General features: G+C 41.0%; 1 protein-coding gene across 5 annotated transcripts in view; it reads right to left on the minus strand.

Annotated features, from left to right (window-relative positions):
* Positions 1 to 13,727: 13,727 nt before the first annotated feature.
* The window catches only part of LOC309384185 (inactive serine/threonine-protein kinase TEX14-like), a 29,493-nt gene continuing 18,748 nt past the window's right edge, over positions 13,728 to 24,472 (minus strand). For 4 of the 5 annotated variants that reach the window (XM_081937404.1, XM_081937408.1, XM_081937407.1 and 1 more), the window contains exons 15-20: positions 23,187 to 23,330; positions 21,488 to 21,695; positions 18,266 to 18,345; positions 18,107 to 18,192; positions 17,026 to 17,093; positions 13,728 to 14,794 (exon numbers count right to left, since the gene is read on the minus strand). In XM_081937404.1, the coding sequence (XP_081793530.1) occupies positions 14,697 to 14,794; positions 17,026 to 17,093; positions 18,107 to 18,192; positions 18,266 to 18,345; positions 21,488 to 21,695; positions 23,187 to 23,330 (684 nt within the window). In that variant the 3' untranslated portion in view covers positions 13,728 to 14,696. The remainder of the gene's footprint in view (positions 14,795 to 17,025; positions 17,094 to 18,106; positions 18,193 to 18,265; positions 18,346 to 21,487; positions 21,696 to 23,186; positions 23,331 to 24,472) is intronic. The other variant, XM_081937405.1, reaches the window with a different exon arrangement.

Consider the following 24,472-nt stretch of genomic DNA (forward strand, 5'->3'; position numbering starts at 1 on the left):
CACGGCTGCGTTCTGGACCAACTGTAGCCTCCGGGTGCATTTCAAGGGAAGCCCCATGTAGAGAGCGTTACAGTAGTCCAAGCGAGACGTCACCAGCGCATGAGTGACTGTGCGTAAGGCGTCCCGGTCCAGTAGGGGGCGCAATTGGCGCACCAGGCGAACCTGGTGGAACGCCCCCCTTGCCACGGCTGTCACATGGTCATCCATGGACAGCCGGGCATCCAGGAGGACGCCCAAATTGCCAAATGATGACAACGACGATGACAGAGTAGGAGGAGGAAGAAGATTGACTAGGTTCACTTAAGCTATGACGTAAGTGAATGATTTCTAAAGATTTCTCATTCCAAAAAGAAGGCTTTGATATATGAATGGTGACTAATTCAATAGAGGACAATCGAATAAATACAGGAAAGATATATTCAAAACATTTGGATGGGCTACATTTATTAGAAAAGTTACCATTATCAATCTTACTGCATGTACCACAAAGAGGGCTGAGAAAATATCTACAGATCCCTCACATCCTGGACATAATCTAGTTTAATTTTTCCCCTCAGGACACCTCTATAGAGCATTTCACTCCAAAACAACTAAACACAAAGATAGCCCCCCCCCCCCCCCCGGGGTGATCACTCTCCTGAACACTTAATTCCCACATGTCTCATTTCTCACCTTTTCTTTTCTTCTCATCTTTCCTACTATCTTCTCCTATTGACTTCTTATAATTTATCAATTGTTGTTTGTAACTTATGATTAATGATTGTAACTATGTTTTATGATCTATGACCTATCACTTGCTGTTTATATGTACGCTGAGAACATATGCACTGGAGACAAATTCCTTGTGTGTCTAATCACACTTGGCCAAGTATTCTATTCTATTCTATTCTATTCTATTCTATTCTATTCTATTCTATTCTATTCTATTCTATTCATTATTTCTATTTCTATTCAGAATAGCTGTCAGGTTTGCCTCTGTTCAAATCTTAAGAAAGAAAACACCCAACTCCATAGATTTAGAGAAAAGGTACTTCTACTAAGAAAGAATTGATAGCAGCAGAAGAAAGGCAAGATCTGAGTAAAATCACACAAAAAAATTGAAAGTCCTCCCCACCAGGGTCCAGCCCATAAAGACCAATCAGCATCCAATATGATGTTATGGGAAATCTCTTCAGCAGATGCTGGATGCTTCCGGAGGACCAGGACGGTTGGCTTTGGAAAAGTCCAAACAATTCCACCCCGTTGATGGGTAACAAACCTCCCTTTGAATTCTCACGGGAACACTTCACATCAGCTCACTTCCCTCCCCCCCAAATGTAAAAAAAAACCCTCTCTGTTCCCATGGCACCCAAGGGCAAGCAAGCTTCCCAACTGCATTCTGAAGATCCAGCTGATAATAGCTTTTAAGAAGGAAATAAGTGGCCTGAGAAGTAAGCTGTGAAATAGCATGTGGATTGGCCTAGGAGGCAGAGGAGAAAACCAAAGTATCAAAACTCAGATCGTATGATATATACCCATTATTCATACCAAGGTTCATAGTATTTTACCAGCTGCTTACTGATTAGTTTTGAATATGTCATAGCATCACACAACAAAATGATAATTAGCTTATGCCCCAGAACGGAGAATGGGAATGGGTGGAGAGACCTAGAAACCTGAGAGCTGAATCAAGTGATAAATTGCCAGAGAAGCAATCTGTTGACAGGCCCAACCCAAGAACAATCCAGAACAATCCAGCTGAAGTTCATTATTGTTCACACCATATAGTTAAGGCACCAGGCTAGAAAGTAGGGGACCGTGAGTTTGAGTCCCATCTTAGCCACAAAAGCCAGCTGGGTGACCTTGGACCAGTCTCTCTCTTTCAGCCCAACTTACCTCACAGGGTTGTTGTTATGAGGAAAACAGGAGGAAAAAGGTGTGTTGGATATGTTGATCGCCGTGAGTTATTTGTAAAACCAATGAAGGCGGGATATGAATAAATGAATGAATAAAGACAGAATTATTATAGCTATACTACTGTATACTAAAAGCTATACTACTTGAAGCCTAAGGATATAACTTGCAAATTTCTAGGGAGTGACTATCCCAAATTTCTCCATCTGTATCTGATCTAGCTCTGCAATGTATGCCTCTTGTTTCATCCCCCCCCCCTTTGGAATATGCTCCCCCCCCCCTTCCTGGGAAACTGCTGCTTCATTTTAGTCCCTCACATCACCTGTCAGAATTCCAAGTACACCCCCCCCCACCCCAACGAAAGAAGACTCCGAGGCTCAAGTTTCCTCAAAGTTCCATTTTATTAGAGATGTCATATTGGCACATCTGGGAAAACCCGAATCTGAAAGTTTCCAGGTTTTCCCCACTCAAGTGAAAGTCCAAGTCCCTGCCCAGCACCCACATGTCCATCACATGGTCCAATCAGGAACCATCCCAACTGGAAATGCCTCTTAGTCACACTCCTCCAGGTGTCCTTGACTCTCTGAGAAAGGAATGTTATTATGACTATATATCTCCCATACTCCATATAACCCCCCTCCCATTTTCCCACCGCATTAAATGTGGCAGGCCTGAAGACCCAATGCAAAAGGTGGCTTCCAAGCCTGACATAACTTTTCTCTTCCTAGACACAATGCACATCTGCCTCTTGTTTGCCCTGTTCCTTCAGGTTGCAGATTCCAGGGGGAATCCTACTTTTGCTTCGACTTTTGTAGGGAGTTGACATTCCTGGGTCCTGTTTCAAATGTTTTCTGGAGCTTGACAAGGAGAAATGTAATCAATGAAACTTGGGGGATGTGGTGCCTGAGGCAGAAGGGCAGGATTGAGCTCATTAGTAGTTGTGATACTGGGAACTCTTGGTTGTAGCATCCCACACCTTTCTTTTGGCAATAGGACAGGTGGACTTTTGCCAATCTCTAGGTTTCAGTCAGCAGCAAACAAAAATATGGGGGTGTCTTGATGGCACAATGTCAGCGTTCCAAATATCATGCAGAATTAAATCAGAGTCCAAGGCAGAGCTATCATTAAAGTTCCAATTTAATAAGACAGACATGTTGGCACATCTGTGGAAAATCCCAAATCTAAACCTTCCTGGGATTCCACCCAGTTGAAAGTTCATGATCTTATCCCCACACCCATAAATCCATCACATGGTCCAATCTTCTTCGCCCTCGCTGGCATTTCCACCCTACTAGTTCCGGTCGGGTGCAGAGGTGTGGAGACAAAAGATGACCTTGGGCTTCTAGAAAGGAATGATAACAACACATTCTACAATTCTTCTCCTTACTATCCCCCCTCCCAATTACTACACTAATGAAACAGCGTAATGAAATAATAGTGTGTGTGGCAGGTCAAAGATCCCAAAAGGAATATAATTGCAGGCCTGACACACTGTTTATGAGGGATGCATTATATTTGGGGCAATGAGAGTCAAAATGGTAGTGTGGTGGAAGGATTGGATTAGGACTCCAAAGTACAGCTTCGCTCACATGCCTGACACACGCTCCACACACATGCATCTTTAGGGCTGCGCATGCACAAAACATTAAAAAAAGGGGGGGAATTAAATTTGTGCAATTACAACTGTTCTCCGTATGTGCAAAACCCTTTATCGATGGTGGCCCCGTAGGAGAACTGGTTTGGGGGCGTGGCAGCCTGGGTCGCTGCCGGCTCCAGCGACCCAGGTCGCCAAATGACTACTGGTTTGGCTGAACAGGTCCAAAACAGTAGGAACCCACCTTTGCTGTGCTCCCTTGGAGCCTTCCTCCCCCCTGTCCCCTCCCCACAAAGAAAGCCCCATCTAAACTGACTCAGGACAAGGAAAACTGACTGGTGGGTTGCTTTGTGTCCTGCAAGGGGGCTGGGGGGAAAAGAGGAGCAAATCTTATTTGCTCACTTATAGAATTACTTTTCCTCCCTGGCCCTCAAATATTTGCAAAATGTTCAATGTGACTCTCAGAAGTTTGGACACCCCTGGATAGGAGAAGGAGATCCAGGTTATAGACCTCCCCTTCGGAGAAACACCCTGGGGGGCTTGGACCAGTCATGCTCTCTCAGCCCATCCTGCCTCTCAATGGTTCTTGGTAAACATGGAGGAGGTGTAGGGACTAAAGAAGATGACCTTGGCAGAGATAGGCCAGATCCATTATCAAAGCAACAAGGGGAAAAATCATGGTTTAAGTCCAAAACAAGAAGAAAGTATTGTAGGCAGAAGCAACTCAGGGAAACACCTCCCTAATTCATATAATAAGGCTGAGTAGGTGGGAGTGGAGGGGGGAGATAGCACAGGCTTGGGAGATTCTTTCTGTAGCCAATATTAATATTAATAAAAAAAGGTCTCCTGAGAATTCTTGTGGCACCTTCTGGAAATGGGGGAACCATGGTGAACCTCAGCCAAGGACTCAGTGGCAACTTTGTCTTTTTTGTGTCTCTTTCTAGGCATAGCTTCCAGATGTGTTGACACGGTCTTTGGAGAAGACCTTCAGCCGCTGCCCCCAGGGGTGGAGAGGTGCTCTTTCCCAAATGGAATTCTCAAACCAGACGTCTCACCACCTGGAATGGGAGGCAACAGCATCGAAGGGGGAGACTCTCGGATAGTGGGTGGCAGGCCTTCTGCACCCCATTCCCAAGAAGACAACCCCTTTCAGTTTGGCAGGCCAAGTAGACCTTGGCAGCCTGGCAACCCAATGGGGCCTACCTTTGGAAATCCTGGTCAGGAGGGAGGACCAAGACCGTATGAACCTTGGGGTGCTGCACAACATGAAGGCGGCACTCCTGAAAGGTCACCTTCCGGCTTTACCATCAGACACAACACTCCTAGTGGCCATCCACGGCCAGCATGGAAGGAACCTGGCATCCCTTACATCCCAACTGCTAAGGAATGGGGAGGAAACTATGTCCCAGCTTCAAAGGCACCCCCTAAGGCTAGACCCAATGTACCATATGGCATTCCCTATGGTGGTGGTGCCAGTTCCCATGCTTCGGGCCAACTCTATGATGGGGAATCCATTGCATCTGGCCCAAGAGGGACAAATGATGGAAGTTATGGCCCCATACCTGAGGCTCTGCAGCCATGGGAAGGGCAGGGGAGGGACAATCAGCCTCCTACAAACCCTTGTATTCCAAAGTGTTAAGGAAGGGAGGTTAGACTTGACTCTGTGTCCTGGAGACGGGTTGAGTTGGCCTTGGTTTCCTTTCCATGTTTGGGCAAAAACTTTATGGCCGGGAGATAAATATGTGACACAATTGAATGCGAGTCTTAAAAACTGGGGGCCTGGAACTACAAATTAAAGGCATTTCCAAGTTGATTATTATGGTTGATGGACTATTATACACTAGAAAGTTTTCTTTGGCACTAAGAGTGCCAATTAAAATGTGTAGGAATGTTACAACATATGAACTCTCAAGAAGACAGCCGTGTGGAGTAACTTTCCTAAGCAGCATAATTTTTTCCAGAGGTCTATACTGGTTCTACAATTAAGAGGATGCAGATTTCACAACCTACTTTGAGAAAGCCTCAGCCATCTTGGCTGGTGACGATCAAGTGGCAATTGCCAACATTTTGCACAGTTGTCCCATCGTGTTGCTCAGATGAGATCATGGCACATCCTTCACTTCATAAACATGACCTACAGCGGGACTTTCCCTCCAAATGTATTAGCCTACGGCTCCCATCGCTTCCCATCGCTTCCATCTTGGATGTCCCATAGCTGACCTGCCTAAGGATTGATGGGAATCACAGTCCAACAGACACAGTTAGCAAAAACTCCTAAGCAAGAGTATGTGGGTGGCTGAGAGTCAAATTTTAGAAATATGAGATCCCTCTGAGGAACTCTGAATGTAGGGAAGGAAGACATCCAGAACTAAGAGCTGATACAAGGATGTCTCTTGTGTCCTTTGGAGCCAGCTGAAAAAAAGCTTGCCAAGATGTGAAAACCAACCTTTCTGGCTCTGTCAATCAGGACACAGCTGAGGAGGAAGGAAGAGATTCCAGATTACATGCACCTCTGTCTCCTCTTGGTCAGCTCATATACTTCTTCCAAAGGTAGAACCTAATGCCAATAAAGGAGAATATTTGTAGTTCAAGGTTGAAATTAGGGATCCTTGAGCACTCTTGGAGCTTGGTTGTTTTCTGGCAGATGTTTCATTACCCAAACCAGGTAACACCATCAGTGCTGGTGGCTGATGATGTTACCTAGGTTAGGGTAATGAGACAGCTGCCAGAAAACAACCATGCTCAAAGAGCACCAAAAACCTAATGCCCTACAGATGTGTTGAGATGAATACTACCACTGGATTCCACCTCTGAAGATCAGTAGATTAGAGAAGGCTAGGTTAGGAGAAACCTGGTTGGCTACCCTGGCTACCCTGTCAGAAGAGCTGTGTGCACTGCCTCTAAAAAAATTGCCTCCCTCTCCTCTGCTTTGTGGTTTCAGCATGCTTATTGTCACTTATGGTTCCTCAGCCAGAAGTCTCCATCTCATTCAGAAGTGGAATGCAGAAGTGGAATGCAGTGGAAATTAATCTCTGCCTATCACTGTTAATACCCCTGCCCTTTCCTGTGTTATATTGCTATGCCACTGGAAGTCAAGACTTTTGTATTCTCCATGGTCCAATATTTGTATTAAAATAATCCATGCTATATCTCCATTTCAGTTTCTCATCTATATATATAAATGGGTGTGTGTGTGTGTGTATTCCAGCATAACTGTGGAACGCCTCAAGCAATTTTAACCAAACTTAGTACACAGATGATTTATTCTCTGGAAACAAATACTATGGGGGTAAGATACACCTAACACCCCTCGGGGTATGTGTGTGTCCGTGTGTGTGTGTGTGTTCCAGCATAACTCTGGAACATCTGGGCTGCTGAAATGAAAAGGAATGAATTATAAATAGCGTAAAGGGATGTGGTGGCTCAGTGGCTAAGATGCTGAGCTTGTCGATCAGAAAGGTTGATGGTTTGGCAGTTTGAATTCCTAGCGCCGTGTAACTCCCGTTACTTATTTATAAATAAAAAAGGGGGGACTTCAATTAATCTCAGCCACATCAGGTGTGCTGAAAAGAAATAAGTCATTTTAGATGTGCAAAATGACTGGGCTTAGGATAATTGGCACTGGAACCAATCAGAGAGGAAGCAACTTGTTACACAATTCTGTGAAATTCTTACCAGTTGTGTGGTTTTATTAGACCTCTTTATAGCCACACACCTTCCCTTCTCTCTCTTCTTCCAGCACCCACTGAGGTTTCTCAGACTGGCTTTTATCAACTTTTCACAAGTGACAGTGACCTGGTGCCTTGAAGGAGCTAATTTTTGCATCCCTCAGCTGGGGAAGATGGTGATTTTATGAAGGGATAACATGCACGTACCACTCAGTGGATGTTAATGGTCTGTGAGAATATCCTTGGGCCATGGGAGGAAGAGCAATGTTGAATTGACTCAACCATATGCTAGTTTTCTTTTTCCTTAGTGCGAAGTAGCCAATTATCACCCAAGATGGAAAATTGCAATTTCCCATCTTGTGTGATAATGATGAGGTGGCCTAGAGGTGGAGCTCTCGCCTCACAATCGGGAAGCTGTGAATTTGATCCTAGATAGAAGCAGGTGTTTGTCTCACTGGGCCCAATGAGAATATATCTGCTGAATATAACTCTGCATTGGCGGCAGGAAGGGCATCCGGCCAATAAACACTCAGCTCCTTTCAGTTGCCCCCAGACACCATCCCGCAAGGGATTATGGGGTCATTAAAAGAAGATGATGATGGGAAATTGCAGCGAACAATTTCCTGGAAAAGGACTGACTTGTCTAGGAACTATCAAAATCAAGCATCAAGTTCCTCCAATAGATAACCATTCACATGATTTGCACCAAGAATTCAATTCTCTCTATAAACTTCTTCCGTAGCAACATTCTACCTTCCCCATAATTTGAAACCGAACCATTATTTGTACAGTACATGGTGAGATTTCCATCTTGGCTTTTGTGCTCTGTTTTTCTTTCTCTATGACAAAATGGGATTTGACGCACCTTGGAAATCCTCCCTACAAAAGATCCTACATCTCCGAGGGGATTTTTTGGGTGTGAACATATGAGTTTGAGATATAAAGATGGGAAAGCAAATTGGGAAGAAAAATAGGAAGCAAATGAAAGAGCATCGAAAATATTGATTCTAATTTTTTTTCATTCTGCTCTAAATTACACTAAAATGACAAAGTTCCCACCTTTGTTTGCATTTCATCTCTGGGCCATTTTGTCTCTCAATTTTTATTATTCTCAAATTTCCAGATTCTCCAGGTCTTCCTGGCAGTTTCCCTTCCTATCAATATTTACATAGCCTGCAGATTGTTGTTATATTTCTAGGTTTTTCTCTGCAGTCTTGCTAGAAATCCCCTGTTTTCTGAAAATAACTATTTTATTTTATTTATCCAATTTGGTGATCTGGAACAGAATAGAATAACAGAGTTGGAAGGGACCTTAGAGGTCTTCTAGTCCAACTCCCTGCCTAGGCAGGAAACCCTACACCACTTCAGACAAATGGTTATTCAACATCTTAAAAACTTCCAGTATTGGAGCCTTCACAACTTCTGGAGGCAAGTTGTTCCACTGATTAATTGTTTCAACTGTCAGGAAATTTCTTCTTAGTTCTAAGTTGCTTCTCTTCTTGATTAATTTCCACCCATGGCTACCCATTGCTACCCAGTCCTACCCTCAGATGTTTTGGAGAACAGATTGACTTCTCCTTCTTTGTGGCAACCCCTGAGATATTGGAACACTGCTATCATGTCTCCCCTAGTCCTTCTTTCTCTTAAGCTAGACATACCCAGTTCCTGCAACCGTTCTTCATAGGTTTTAGCCTCCGGTCCCCTAATCATCTTTGTTGCTCTTCTCTGCACTCTTTCTAGAATCTCCACATCTTTTTTACATCGTGGCGACCAAAACTGAATGCATAATATGGTATAGCTTCACAAGTCCAACAGTCATTGGGAGGAGGGCAACCCTTTCCCCAAACATAGAAACAAAACATAAAAGTATTAAGGTTACTGATTATGCAATGATAGCAGAAGAATTTGTTCAGCATGCCACATTACATCTCTGCCCTCCACTAGTGCTTGTTGGTCTACCAGAAATTGTGGGAGAACTAATCATCCTTTGAATATGGTCAACTTCTTTGGAGGAAATATTCTGTAAGTAAAGTTCTACAAATAAGAGAAGATAACAACAGAGCTCGGGCCATCTAAAGATATGTTTTAACTATCACAATCTTCCTCAGACTGATAGCCAGGATATGTCGGCATTTTAAGAACTGCAAGTCATTAAATTAGAAAATGCTGGGTTATGTAGTTCTTCATCAAACAAGTAAATTCCCCTAAGGACTGAGCCATAAAGCCCTGGGATGACTACCCTAAGCTATTTCCAGGTAGCAATTAAGGAATATATATAATTGCTGCAATCAAATTGGAATTCTCCACGTTTGGGAACCATATTGGGTAATTTTTCTTCCATCCCTTATTATAAAGGGAAGCTGTTAAAAACTGATTTACTGCATTAAATATGAGATTAAGAGATCAGTGCTATCAGCAGATCTTAACTACGATATTTAAGGAGTGCCACCTAAGAGTACTTCTAATCTTAGTACTTAATATAAAATACATAGCATACCATGAGTACTGTTCAGTTTGCCGAGGATGGAAGTAATAACAACTAATAATTTAGCTCATAATTGCTGATTCCTGAGGCAGGCCTGATATTCATTACTCCCGGATGAACTCTTTGAATGAGTCAACATGTGTCTGTGGGTCCATGATTCAGTCCCTATAAATGGGGAAGGCTATTAGTATTAGTATCCTATTAGTATTGATGTGCTCATATATATCTTCCTTGACATTAGTTAGACTGAGATATAGATTTTCATAAACTGATTTAATTAAAACATTGCACAATCAACATGCTGCAAGGCAAAACACCGACTACCATATTCCTGTCTTCTCTTAATGGCTTTGCATACTGCCAACTTCCCATTTCACCTGCAGGGTTTAATTATATGGATCCCAAAGCCACTTTGAAAAAAAAAGTAAGTGGATATATCCCAGAATTTCATTATGAAGCATACTCAGAAAAAATAATTTTAACACAGATGGATAAAGAAGGTCTAGGAGAGTAAACATTTGGCTGGAAATGATGCATGTGTTGTCCATGAAGTATAAGTGCTATTGCTCTCACTATTTTTGTGCTGTTAAATCCTTTGTGTTTTTCTCACTCAGCCAGCCATTATGGTGATGAAATAAATTTCATTACTATCTGTCATTGCAAGCAGAACTGTTGGAAAATGCTGCAACTCGCGAATAAAGAAATGCCCATTTTGGTATGCTTCCTTCCTGATCTCACAAGCAGAAGTAAAAGACAGCACACATAGCATATTCACCTCCTGCAACAACAAACTTGTAAGATAGGATGTTCCCTCAGGGAGTTTTTGTTGCTGAGGCTGAATTAGAAGATGTTCTCTTCACTCCTGCCCCATTTTATGAATTAATTGCCATCAACTTGGCACTGACTCTTACTGACTTAGATAGATCTTCTGCAGAATGATCTGTCCCCACCCTGGTCTTTCGGTTCTTCCAATGGTGCACACTTTCAGAATAATAGAATTGGAAGGGATCTTAAAGGTCTTCTAGTCTAACCCCCTGCTCAAGCAGGGCACTCTATGCTATTTCAGACAAATTGTTGTCCAATCTCTTTTTAAAATGGAGCACCAGTGATGTGTTCCTACCGGTTTGGCCCGGTTCGGCCAAACTGGTAGTGGTTTGGCGGCCTGGGTCCCTGGAACCGGCAGCAACCCAGGCCTGCCACGCCCCCAAACTGGTTTTCCAGCGCTGCCATAGGCGCCGCCATCTTGATTCTACACATGCACAGAACAATTTTAATTGCAGTGTGCATGCACGCACAGCATGCATCAAGCTAGTGTTCATGCAAAGCGTAAAGCCTCTGTCAAGAATAAAGACTTGACAGAAGTGCGCTTCAGTTCACAAAATCTGGGAAAAACAAGGCAAAAAGCATGACTCAATCCCAAAACAATCTGAGGGGAGGAGGAAATGACTCAAATAGACATCTCCTGAATTGCACAGGAGTATAAGGGGAGAGAGTGAGGCAGTAAAACACAATCAGGCTTGCAAGATTATAGTCAATGTAATGAAAGTAGTTTTAATGTTCCTTTGCAGTTACGTTCTTTGACTGGTGTACATAGTGGCTCTGACATTAGTCTTGGAAGTCTGATTGTCAAGTTGGTGTTGACTTTTAGCAAACACATAGCTAGATTTTCTCTAGGATTTGTTTCCATCCTGACATTCTGGTGCTCCAACACTGCACCAAAAGCACCAAAAACCGCTTCAATGACCATGGGATTACTGTGCTTGATTGGCCTCTCCATTCTTCCTCCATACTCTGGGTCCTTGATTTCCAAATGAGATGCAAAAGTTACTCTCATCAGAAAAGAGGACTTTGGACCACTGAGCAACAGGACTTTGGACCACTGTGCTTCATTAAGACCAGGGTCAACGCAGCTGTCTACCAGGAGATTTTGGAGCACTTCATGCTTCCTTCCGCAGACGAGATTTATGGGAATGCTGACTTCATTTTCCAGCTACCCACACTGGCAAAAGCCCCAAAACCTGGTTCAATGACTGTTGGATTACTGTGTTTGATTGGCCAGCAAACTCGCCTGACCTGAACCACGTAGAGAATCTATGGGGCATTGCCAAGAGAAAGATGACAGACATGAAACTGAACAATGCAGAAGAGCTGAAGGCCACTATTGAAGCATCCTGGTCTTCCATAACACCTCAGCAGTGCCACAGGCTGAGAGCTTCCATGCCACGCCGCATTGAGGCAGTAATTGCTGCAAAAGGGGGCCAAACCAAGTACTGAGTACATATGCATGCTTATACTTTTCAGAGGTCCGATATTGTTCTATGTACAATCCTTGTTTTATTGATTGCATGTAATATTCTAATTTTCTGAGATGGTGGATTTGGGGTTTTCATGAGCTGTAAGCCAATAATCATCACAATTATGACAAATCACGGCTTGAACTATCTTGCTTTGCATGTAATGAGTCTTATCTCCTATATTAGTTTCACCTTTTAAGTTGCATTACTGAAATAAATGAACTTTTGCACGATATTCTAATTTTTTGTGTATGTTTCTTCTTTTTATTACTCACTTCCTCATCCAAGTCTTCAACCTATATTGGCTATTTTGTTGGCACATCTACTGGCACAAAGATAGGACTATTATTTCTGTGCCTATAAAATGTGTTTTTGTACTTGTATACTTCCATGTTGTCCTGTGTAGCATATGTGCCTTCATAAACCTCATATATTGTTAGGGAAGTAAAGGGTATAATTTAAGCCTCTGTGATGCTGCTGAAACATTGAAGTTGCATTAACTGAACATCAAATTAGAATTAAACCATTAATATAAAGAATACAGAATAACAGAGTTGGAAGGGACCGTGGAGGTCTTCTAGTCTAACCCTCTGTCCAAGTAGGAGACCTTATACCATTCTGGACAAATGGCTGTCTAATCTCTTTTTAAAAACAGCAAGAGATGGAGCACCCATACGTTTTTGAGGCAAGCTATTCCACTGATAGTTCTGTCAGAAAATTTATCCTTAATTCTAGATTGGACCTCTCCTCGGTTAGCTTCCATCCATTGCTTCTTCTCCTGCCTTCAGTTGCTTTAGAGAGCAAGTTGTCCCCCTCTTCTTGGAACATACTCAGTTCCTTCAACCGATCATCAGTATGTTTTAGCCTGCAGACCACAAATCATCTTTCTTGCTCTTCTCTGCCCTCTTTCTAGAGTGTCAGCATCTTTGAATTTTTTATTCTTTTTTTTTTATTTAGGGTGCCATCATGTGATCTCTGTGAAGTCTCATGCTGCATTATTTCAGTTTATTCAGAACCAGAAACAAGCACACTATGGTAATTAGAACAAGTTATACCTGATCAAAACAGGTAGGGCACACATAAAAAAGCAGCAAACTCCATTCTTTCATATCAAACCCCTGGCCATTTTACCTAGAGTGGTAATAAAATCTTTGCAGAAAGAAATCCAAGCTCAGCAAAATCCCAGTAGATTGTTCTTGATTTATAATAGGAGATGATTTCTGTCTTGCAGCATTTAAAGCTTGAAAGATTAGTCAGTCCTATTCTAGTTTTGTGGCTGCTGCCACCAATGTTAGTAATATAAATAATGTTGCTGCTAAATACTTAGCCAAATCCTAGTTATGATGAAGTTTTCTAATTTAAGTGTGGTCTTTGAAAGGTGTTTTTCTGCCCAGTCTCTTTTTGAAATGGAGATGCCAACAGTTCAATCTTTTGAGTTTCTGCATTTGCAACTTAAAAGCAGCAAATGTGTCTGAGCTCTTAAAACAGGGAACAAAATATAAGCTAGTATTTTTTTTTGTCTAGATCATACTATTTTTTGTTTCTTCAAGCAAGGTTATTAAATAAGCCACAATGGACTAGAATTTACAGACACATACACACACGCCTACCAAAGTATGTTATGGTTTATCATTATGTGTGAATCATGCTCATAAGAAAAAAATAATTTAAAATGAAAAATTCATTGCTGTGCTTGCAATATCATCAGATAAATATGGAATATTTATAAAAAAAACAAGTGAACCACAAAACACTTTTCTCTTTTTTTTAATAAAGAAATCAAGGGAAGGGACAAAGTCAGATTGATTCTTAAAAAAAAATACTAAAGCCCACCTATTTTGTAGCACTGCTAACTCAGAGAGTAGTTTGGAGGGGTACAAGATACTATTGGTATATGTCACAGAAGGTAAAACTGCCTTAACCTCATCAGAACTTAACCTGCAAAGCCCCCGTTTTAAGCAACTTTGAATTCATAAGGAGAGAAAGGCAGCAAAATAGTATTGTTTCTTAAGATTCTCTGAATAAAAAAAAAAGTAAATAGCAGTAGTAAACTGAGATAAAACTAAATTTGACTTTAATGGTTTGAAAGGGAACACTATCACAGTTCATTTTTCAACATATGTGTTTCCTTTGCTTCTCCCCCCCTCCCCCCAAACAGAATTGAGATCAGAGCAGGAAAGGAAGTTTAACTACCTTGCTCAGGATGAGATCATAGCAATTCTTTGCTGAAGCTAAAAACAACTGATTTGGTTAAGAGATAGAGATTTTCACCAGAGGCATGGTGGGGAGAATAGGGATATACTCCTCTGCACAATTCTCTACTTTCATAAAATATGGTACTGGAGTATGACAAAATGAGTTATTCGTACAAGACTGCATGACTGGACAGCTTTGAATGCGAATTCAAAGCATAAAAGAACATGAGCTTAAACAAGGTCTATGTGGGGGAAATGGTTACAAAATGCTTTGATTGAGACCTATGCTTATCAATTCACTAAAAGCTTTATTTGATCTATAGCTCTCCTAGCCTGACTCAAATGCTCTAAATGACATTAGTTCATTCTTAAAAAAACTAGACTTTTCCCTTGAAGAGCAATCACGTCCAGTGCTACTTAACTTTTCTAGGTTATGAGACTCTGAACTGGAGATATTGAATTTTCAGGATGCATACTGATGGCTGTGCTATTGAAGAAACAAACTGCTTTTACCTCAGTCCTATCTTAACAGAGAACTAGAGAGATCATCACCAAGTACTGATCATCCTAACTGGTCACCATTCCTTGTCCGGTGGTGGGGATCAGATCTCCCTTCTTCAGATCAGAGGCGATCTCTTTTTCTTTTCTGCTCCGTGTTTGCTGCTCTGTGGGAATGATGAAAATATGTTAGACACAATGCTGTGTTGCTATTGCACAATAAAAGAACACAGTTCACAATTGCTCTATACCCAACCAGACTGCATATCAATTTAAACTAGTATGTTAATGGCTCTCGTGCTCAGGGAAGGCCTTTCTCCTTTAATTGCTACTTGTTCCTTTAATTGGAAATACCTAGCAGTTAAATCTGGGACTTCCTATATGCAAAATATTGATTCTGCCAAGAAGTTATATTTATCTCCACAGGTATTTATTTATTTATTTATTATTAGCGTTTATATACCGCCCCCTCTCCCGAAAGGGACTCGGGGCGGTGTACAGTCCGTATTAAAATACAACAGATTAAAACGTAGAAATAACTATATAAATACATGTATAAGAGGAGGGTAAAATATGCCAAACTGTACAGCTAATAAATAAATCAATACAAAAGTTTAAAATATCAAGTTAAATTTAAAACAATATCCCTCTAAAAACCAGTAAGAATGTGTATGCCAGGAGGTAGACGTTAAAATTATCCCAAGGTAGGGACAATTTATCATACATCACTGTATTAGGATTATGCATTTTCTGATTCTGCACAAAAATGACAATTTTGTCAGTTGCTGAAAAACTTTATTTCTTAAGAAGTTCAAATGGGGTATTTGTTTAAAGTAAAATTCTTATGGCAGTGTTCTTGGCAACTTGAATATGGGTGGCTAAGCTAAGCTGATTAGGGGAATTCTGGGAGTTGAAGTTCACCCGTCATCAAGCGGCCAAGGTTGAGAAACACTGTCTTATAGAGCAGAATAGAAACGAAGACACCATGTCGGCAACACCAATCCAATTTCTGAAACTGGAGCAGGGGATTGCCAACAGTTAAGAGGGAGAGCTTTGGCGGCAGTGTTTCTGTCTTCTTTGCCAAACCAAATGTTGTCATGCAAACTATATAAACAAATGCAAATTAGCTTAATGTAAACTTTTTGTACAAGTTACAAGAAAGGGAACGATCCTTTCGTAATGTGAAGTGATTGCTGCATTTTCATGTTTTTACGTTCCATGTATTTCCTCATGTGAGAAGTTCCAACCTTGTTAAAAATCTCTCCTGTTGATGTTTAACCTCCCAGCTGCTTTCCTCCCATTGGAGATCCAAATCCAGTATTGCCTAATGATGTAATGCCACGTGAGTTAGTAGGGCATAGAAAGAAATATAAAAATTACCTTTCTGCCTGCTGCTTGCCACACTAATTGCTAATGGAAAGCCACTTCCTTCTGCTTCCTTCTAAGACATACACTTACAGAGATGTTATTTGATCTCCAGACAGTAAGATGTAGTGAAGTAGGGACTAGACTTAACTTATCTCTGTAATGTATTCCTTATAAATAGAGCCCCTTTTGTTACCATTATAAAATTTGCTTTTCTAATTGTTAATTGTATATACAGAATCATTTAATCTCCAGTAGGCAGTACTTTAAACATGCAGAAAGTGACTAAAAATGCCCAGGAAATATTTCCTCATTCTTACGCTCCTTCCAAGAGTGAATCTAGGGAATTCAGTTTTAGAAGCAAAAATAGCTTTGCATGAGGGCTGGTCAGGCAAGCTTCTTAACTTTCCCCTACAATCTAATTTATAATTTTTAACCATTTGTATTGTTAGAAAAGTAAGAACGCCTAATGGTATAAATGTAAATCGGTTCTTTTAAAATACAGGCAAATAGCTGGTAGCTAATACAATATAGGGAGGGACAGAGATGAGTGGCATATAAATTTAATAAACAGACAGGTAGACAGGCCATTGTCAGAATCGGTGATATTGCATCAATTTAAAAACGGCAAAGATCAAAGAAAACCGATGCAATTCATGACACAAAATGGTATTTTCAGGGGTGGTATTTACTTAACCTTCCCTACCAATTCGCAAATGTGAGCGCGCGCTCACATGCGCCACCTCCACGCATGTGCTAAGCCTTCAGCACATGCGCTTTTGGCTTAAAAAGGGTGTAAATGGGATGCCATAGAGCAGGGCCGGGTAAGCGGGGCCACCTGCAATTTCCACTACCTGTTCGGGCAAACCTGTACGAACTGGTAGAATACCACCTCTGGTTCTTTTCTACATATTTGTGTAAATAAACAAGAAATTATACCATTTGTCTACAAATAAAGACTGAATATTGATTACTACATCCATGCCTTCTACAGGTCTACACCAGCAAAATAAGATTCCAATTTTCTACCTACCATGGTTCGCCGTGAAGGAGTCACTTGTTCCTCTCAACTCATGGATAATTTCCTGAAGAAGATCAAATCTGAGAAAACGTGAATTAACACATTTTTAATTAGTTTCATGAAGATGATTTCAAAACTAGAGAAATGTAAGGCGGAATAAAATTTAGAGATATATTTAGTTTACAAATGTCTTCATTAATTAGATGAGAAATACAAATTTTCAGATTTTGAGAACAGATTTCTTACTCCAGAAAAAGAGGAAGGGATACAAATGAAAGTCAAAGTACGTTGGTTTTGTTTCATAAAAGATGGAGCAGGGAGGAACTGTGATGGGCTTTTAGGATACTGCTCTTCTCCCCTACAATAAAGAGCATTGAGGAAACCCCTTCTGTGTTTTCTTGCCTACCTCAAAGGGCTAACATTTATTGACAATCACTGTGTGGTAAGAAATTTCAGGGATTACCGTAGTAGTCAAAGATTCAGAAAGAAGACATTGTAGTGCTACCTGACATATTTACAAGGCTGAGCTTGAAAGAGGATTTATAATAGCATTCTATTAAATTCCCACTTCTCACAGATTTACATACACTACAATACAATACAATACAATAGTAGAGTTGGAAGGGACCTTGGAGGTCTTCTAGTCCAACCCCCTGCCTAGGCAGGAAACCCTATACCGTTTCAGACAAATGGCTATCCAACATCTTCTTAAAGACTTCCAGTGTTGGGGCATTCACAACTTCTGGAGGCAAGCTGTTCCACTGATTAATTGAATTGTTGAATTCAAGCAGAATTCAACAAAATCAGCTCTCTGCCTTCTATTTAAATTCAATCCCTGTATAGTCCCATTTCTTTTTATAAATACATTTCATTTTCTTTGTTCCTTGTCAGAATTTAGTGACATAGTATATCTTTGGGGATCTACACACAATTTCTGTCAGAGGTGTCATAAGACTGAGTAACTTAACCTTCAGATTTATAGAGTTGAACACATCCCAAGCTGCCCCAAGACCAGAATAACGTAATCTGAAAGCCATTAGCCAATTCTTTATACAAGGTGATTTACAATGTGATTGTGACATCTGATACTTACGTCTTGATGTTATAAAAAGGCCTTTCTGTGTGACTCTCCAACCTCGGATAAATCTCTGGTGAGACAGGATTTTGCTGCAGGCAAGACTGTAGGAGGTTAGTATCACCAAACAACATACTAAAAGATGTTTTTGTTTTGTTTTACTTTGTTTAAAAATACCTGTTGTTCTCTTCTGGCTTGAGCTGATAAATCAATAAGGTTTTGAAGGGAGTGGTTCTGGATGTTATCTTTGCACTTCTCTGAGTGGAGACAGATGGAGGTTAATAGCAATCTAAAGAGTATTAGTTACAGGTACTCCTCAACATGACTGTATTTGAGCTCAGAAGTCATACCAGTTGTTAAGCAGGTCATCCTATGAATAACCAGATTTTATAACATTTTTTTCCAGCAGTCATTAAGCGAATCACCATGGTTGTTAAAGATTATCTACAATGGTTTTTTTGGTCAGAAATTGGAAGTAAAAGCTGGCTTCCAGCCAAAAAAGGTCATAAATCATAGTCATTTGACTACAGGATGCCGCAAATGGCCATAATAGTGGGCTAAGAGCCTAAAATGGTGGTGGTGGAAGTGACAGTTTCAGTTTTGAATTCTGCTTGTGAATGCCTTTTTTTGGGGGGGGGGGGTACATTGTAATTTTGAATGGTTGCTAAGCAATGAGTCATAAATCTGCAGGTAATCTTTGCTTAATGTCCAAAAGAGAATAGTGGCAGAAGATTGCAATGCTACCAGAATGGCATAATCACAATGTGCTTTCTAGAGACACTTTGGCATCCAAACTCCCTCCAAGATACATATAGATGTGAACCTGTTCAATTTTATTCTGTTTTATAATCCATATTTTCTGATTGGCGGGTTTCCTGAAGGCCAAGATTTTGGATTTTGGAAATGACCTTGTTTTACTCACTATGGAGGATGGTAAATCTCATTGTTCTTTTAAACCCATTTGATGTTTGGTATATAACCACAATAAAAGCAATTTTAATAATTCTATATGCATGAAGAAGTTCCAGCATTAGTAAGAATATCAGGTTCCTAAAATTATCAGTCGGGATCAATTTCCCCACTACTGATATGTACCTTGCTGCCAACTTCTGAAATTCTATTTCAAAAATTTCCATTTACACAGCAAATCAAATGGTTTCTATGATTTTCTAAAAATAGATCCTTTTGTGATACATCTGTTTTTTGCTAATATGCTATATTTGGAGTAATGTACTAAATTGTAGTACAGTCTAGTAAAAAAAAATTGCTAAGAAAAAGGCCACCTTCTCCAAATAGTATGGACAAATCTACTACATAGATCCCAAAGGAATTATAATCTCCTACTTCCTTGAGGATAATAGCTGGGTTGAGACCAGGAAGCCATATTACTTTGTCATGGCTCTCATTTTAAGGATTAGTCTCTGCGATTAAAGTTGAAACTTGCCCTGACCTCAATTGCCTTCCAGAAGCTGATTAAGAAAGAAATCTTCCAAACTGTATTTTTAAAAATATGAATGTTATTTATTTTTATTTCTTATTTAATATTTATTTCTAATAATTTTACAATCAGAGTGTTATGTTTTTTAATTGTATTGTGTACCACCAAGAGTCTTTGGTCTGTATTCATATATATATGAATTCATATATATATGAAAACCAAGGAGTCTACGAAATACCATGCAAAATCTGCCCAGCAATATACATAGGACAAACAAACAGGAGAATAAATGCACGCATCACAGAACACAAAAATGCAGTAAGAAAAAAAGAAAAAACTTCTTCCCTTTTCCAGCACCTTAAAGCTACAGGACACGAAATCAACTTTGAAGGAGCCAGGTTAATCTCCAAAACAGAACACCTCCACAAGAGAATAATCATGGAAGCCATCGAAATAGAGAAACACCCCCACAGCATGAACAAACGTGATGATACCTCCCGCCTACCAAACATCTGGAAACCAGCCCTAGCCAACAAACGAACACCACCCACCACCCAAGCCGTTAAAATACAAAACAACAATGCACACACAACCTGCACCAATCAGCACCAATCTACCAATCATGATACAACCACACAACCAATCATTCCACTTACTGAAACAAAGCCACCACCCCATCCCCTCCCACCAAGACTTACAGAAAGACGGCAGCTCTGTTCCCATTTTAAGCCCACAGCTTGAAGATGGCAGGTGTGATCCTGCCCACGCACGCACACATACATACATACATGAATAAAGTACGTATGGATTTGGAATAAAATGCTGCAAAGTTTTTTTCCTGGATTTTTGTCCCCAGATAATCCTCTTTTCAACCATGCAGCCAACTGCAACTGTGTCTGTATTAGCACTGGTCAAATATAACAATTTTTTCCCTCTGGAATAGGTTTTACTTCTCAGAATTTGAAAACACATGTAAAAATAATACAGGGAATTAGTCCTGCAAGAGTTGGAAATTGATAAAAAAAAATATCTGAAAAGTTTGGAAAAGCGGTCCCCAACCTTTTGGGCATCAGGGACTGGTTCCGTGGAAAACAAAGGGTCGAAGGGGAGGATATGGTTTTGTGTGCTACTTAAAACATGTGCACACCTAGAGAACTCTTTGCTCACTTGTGTTGCCCAGCTACTAACTGGCAGTGGACTGGTATCAGTCCGCAGCCCAAGGGTTGGGAACAGGGGTGGGATTCAGCCGGTTCGGACCGACTGGCTGACCCCGCCCACCCTGCCCCTCCCAGGAGTCTCCGCGTGGCCAGTTTTGGATGTCAGATAAGTGCAGGCCCGGTGTGGAGGCTCTAGGAGGGCGAAAAACGGCCCTACCGGAAGCACTGGAAGTCTGAAAAGGGGATCTGTTTCTGGCCTCTGGACCCCGGGGAAGGCCATTTTTGCCCTCCCTGAGGCTTGAGAAAAGCCTCCGGAGCCTGGGGAGGGGGAAAAACGGGCATACCAGAAGTACCGAAAGTCTGAAAACGGGCTTGTTTCCGTCCTCTGTAGCCCGGGGGTGGCTGTTTATGCCCTCCCGGAGGCTCGAGAAAAACCTCTGGAGCTTGGGGAGGGCAATACCCCCCCACACCCCCATGGTGCAGGAAGCCGACTAGACCACAGCCCCATTGCCATGCCCTCCCAGCAACCGGGCAGAGAACCAGCTGCTAACATTTTTCAATTCCCCCCCCCCCCCCGGTTGCGAACCCCTGGTTTATATAACCATGAAAGATTCATACATCAGATTCAGTAATTCAGTGCTGAACAAGATGCAGAGGGATTGTGTAATGCTGGCACACAGATTATAAGTAATAAAATATCTACAATAACTGGAAAGGGTCAAAGCTCTTAACTTTTAATGTGCACAAGAAGGAACATCCGCCGTCTCTGTGAAATACATGATAGCTTCCAGCATTAGGACTTACCCACCACCACCCGCTTAGATACGGATCCCTCACTATGACGCGTTCGACCTGGTGCCCCTGGATGGGTGACAAATGACTCCAACATATGGATGCCAGATGCAAAACGTTTCTCGAGATTTTCTAAGGATGCTTGGGCCTTTGCCAATAGACAGGCTGAATTCTGTAGGCTGTTCACAAAATTGTCCTCCTGGCGGGCAACAGTGTTTCCCTGAAGAAGGAGAAAAAAAAATGTGAGGAAAGTTCAGGTGGGGTAACATAGAAGAGACCAGGGTTAGGAGTACAGGTAGCCCTCAATTTACAATCATTAGGTTAGAAACCATTTGAAGTGATAGAAACATTGAAAAAAGTGGCTCATGACTGGTCTTCACACTTATGACCATCACAACGACCCCAGACATGTGATCAAAATTCAGGCACTTGGCAACTGGCAAGTTCTTAGAATCACATGATTGCCAATTGTAACCTTCCCAGCCAGCTTCTGACAAGTCAAGTCAAACGGGAAAGCCAGATTTTGCTGAATGATTATGAGATTCTCTTAACAACATGGTGAAAAAGGTCATAAAACTGGGCACAACCCACTTGACCACTACCTAGCTTGGCAATGGAAATTCTGGTCCCCACTGGGGTTGTAAATTGAGGACCAGATCTAGAGTATTTGGTTTGTGAAAAAATCATCCAAAAATGCAGATCAGGATTGAAAAAAATCCGTGTGCATGTGTGTGTGTGTGCGCGTCTGTTTGTAATCCAGAACTAGGAAAGAAGATTGATACATTTACACTATGCATGAAGCAGAATCATATTGAAAAGGGAATAAAGGCTTACAGAGTGGCAAAGTTCGGATTCAAAGAATGGTTTACTTGAGAAGGAGAGAAGCAACTTCTTAAGGAGTGAAGCAACTTAGAACTGAGGAGAAACTTCCTGACAGTTAGAACAATTAATCAGTGGAACAGCTTGCCTCCAGGAGTTGTGAATGCCCCAACACTGGAAGTCTTTAAGAAGATGTTGGATAGCTATTTGTCTGAAACGGTATAGGGTTTCCTGCCTAGGCAGGGGGTTGGACTAGAAGACCTCCAAGGTCCCTTTCAAATCTGCTATTGTATTGTATTGTATTAAGTAGTGAAACGTTTCTTAAAACTCCTGGAGATTTTGATGTAGAATAGTATGTAAATCCTAGTAGTATGTAAATCCTAGAGCTACAACTTTTAATCATTACATTTATGGATGTGTATGCTTTACAGTCAAGTAAATAGAAATCCACAATCAATGCATTGCATATGTGACACTGTGTGTTAAAACGTGAATGTGCTTGCTCCACGGCACACAGTTCAGGCTTCATAGTGAAAACGTTGCTTGTCTTGTACTTTCTGGTAACCCCCCTCCCTGTTTTAGGCTATAATTCCTACATCTCTGCTAACAGCGAGTGTTGGGCATTATTACAGAAAACATTCAAAGATCCCTGGATTTAATCAAAGAACTTAGTTGATTCATTAAATAAGTTCTCATTAATTGATTGAAAACTCTAAATCATTTCCTCCAGCAATCCCTGGATTTAATCAAAGAATTTAGTTGACTCATCAAATAAGTTCTCATTAATTGATTGGAAACTCTAAATCATTTCCTCCAGCAATTTGTAGCTGGGGCGGGGCAGAATGTTTACAGATCAAGACTTAAAAAAGCTTCAAGCCTGACCAAGCCATACCAGGTCTGTTGACATGACAGTATTATCAGATCCAGCCTTCTCCTCATCGCTCTTCCTGTGTTCCCATGTGCTGTCACTGTTTGACTTTAGATTTTGCTGTTCCACAGATTTGCTAGAGACACCGGCCTCCTGATTGCTGTATTTCTATGAAAAAAAAGGCAGAACACTGTGAAAATGGATGCTCTTCAGTGGATGGAATGTAATCTAATCTGAACTGTCCCTTCCACCTGTTTCCTAAAGAGGGGCATCCTTGACCAGTCTCTTTCTCCGGAAGAAATTTTGGACTTCTACTCCAATATGCAAAGCCCTAGGCTGCTCAGTTGTCAATGGCTAGAAACACGAGAAGAACATTATTAGTCTCCCCCTTCTTCTTTCTTGTATCTTGTGGCAGTCATTTAATTGACAATAGAACTTAGGCTTTTGACTTGTTCCAGTTCACCTTTCTCTAGATTCTTAATATTAAGAATATTGCAATATTAATTAAGAACATTGGAATATTTTTTTTTAAAAAGAAACCCTTCAAATGAAACATGATTCACGCTAATGAATCTGTTGAATATTAGCCACTTCCCTTGAGATAAACATTTGGAGCAGTGGTGGGATTCAATTTTTTTTACTACCGGTTCTTTGGGTGTGGCTTGGTGGGCACGGTGTGGCTTGGTAGGGGAAGGATACTGTAAAATCTCCATTCCCTCCCCACTCCAGGGGAAGGTTACTACAAAATCCCCCTTTCCTCCCAATCAACTGGGACTCGGAGGCAGAGAATAGATGGGGCGGGGCCAGTCAGAGGTGGTATTTACCGGTTCTCCGAACTACTCAAAATTTCCACTACTGGTTCTCCAGAACTGGTCAGAACCTGTTGAATGCCACCTCTGATTTGGAGAGCCAGGACTTTTCTTGAAGATAAAATCAGTGGGTCAGTCACTCTGCTGAACCGAGATCTCAAGAACAGATGCTACATAAGACTGCTTTGACTGTTTTAGCTAATAAGTGTGAATGTATGTGCATATGTGTTTGTATCATTTCTCCATTTAAAAACGGATATAAAATGAGCTGCATTTGACTGCATTATCCAAGCAACTTCCAAAGTTTAGTCCAGTGTTTCCAAATCATGACAAACTTTCAGATCTTTAAGATCTTCAACACACACTGAAGTCAAAGACTTAACAGTCACACATATTAAAATTGCCAAAGTTGGAAAACATTAGTCTTGTTACCATTGTAGCAAAATTCAAATTACTGTAATTGAAGGCTTTCTCCACAAACAGACAACATGCTCTTACATG

This window comes from Natrix helvetica (assembly GCF_964273705.1).
Source record: "Natrix helvetica genome assembly, chromosome: 1".
Lineage (NCBI taxonomy): Eukaryota > Metazoa > Chordata > Lepidosauria > Squamata > Natricidae > Natrix > Natrix helvetica.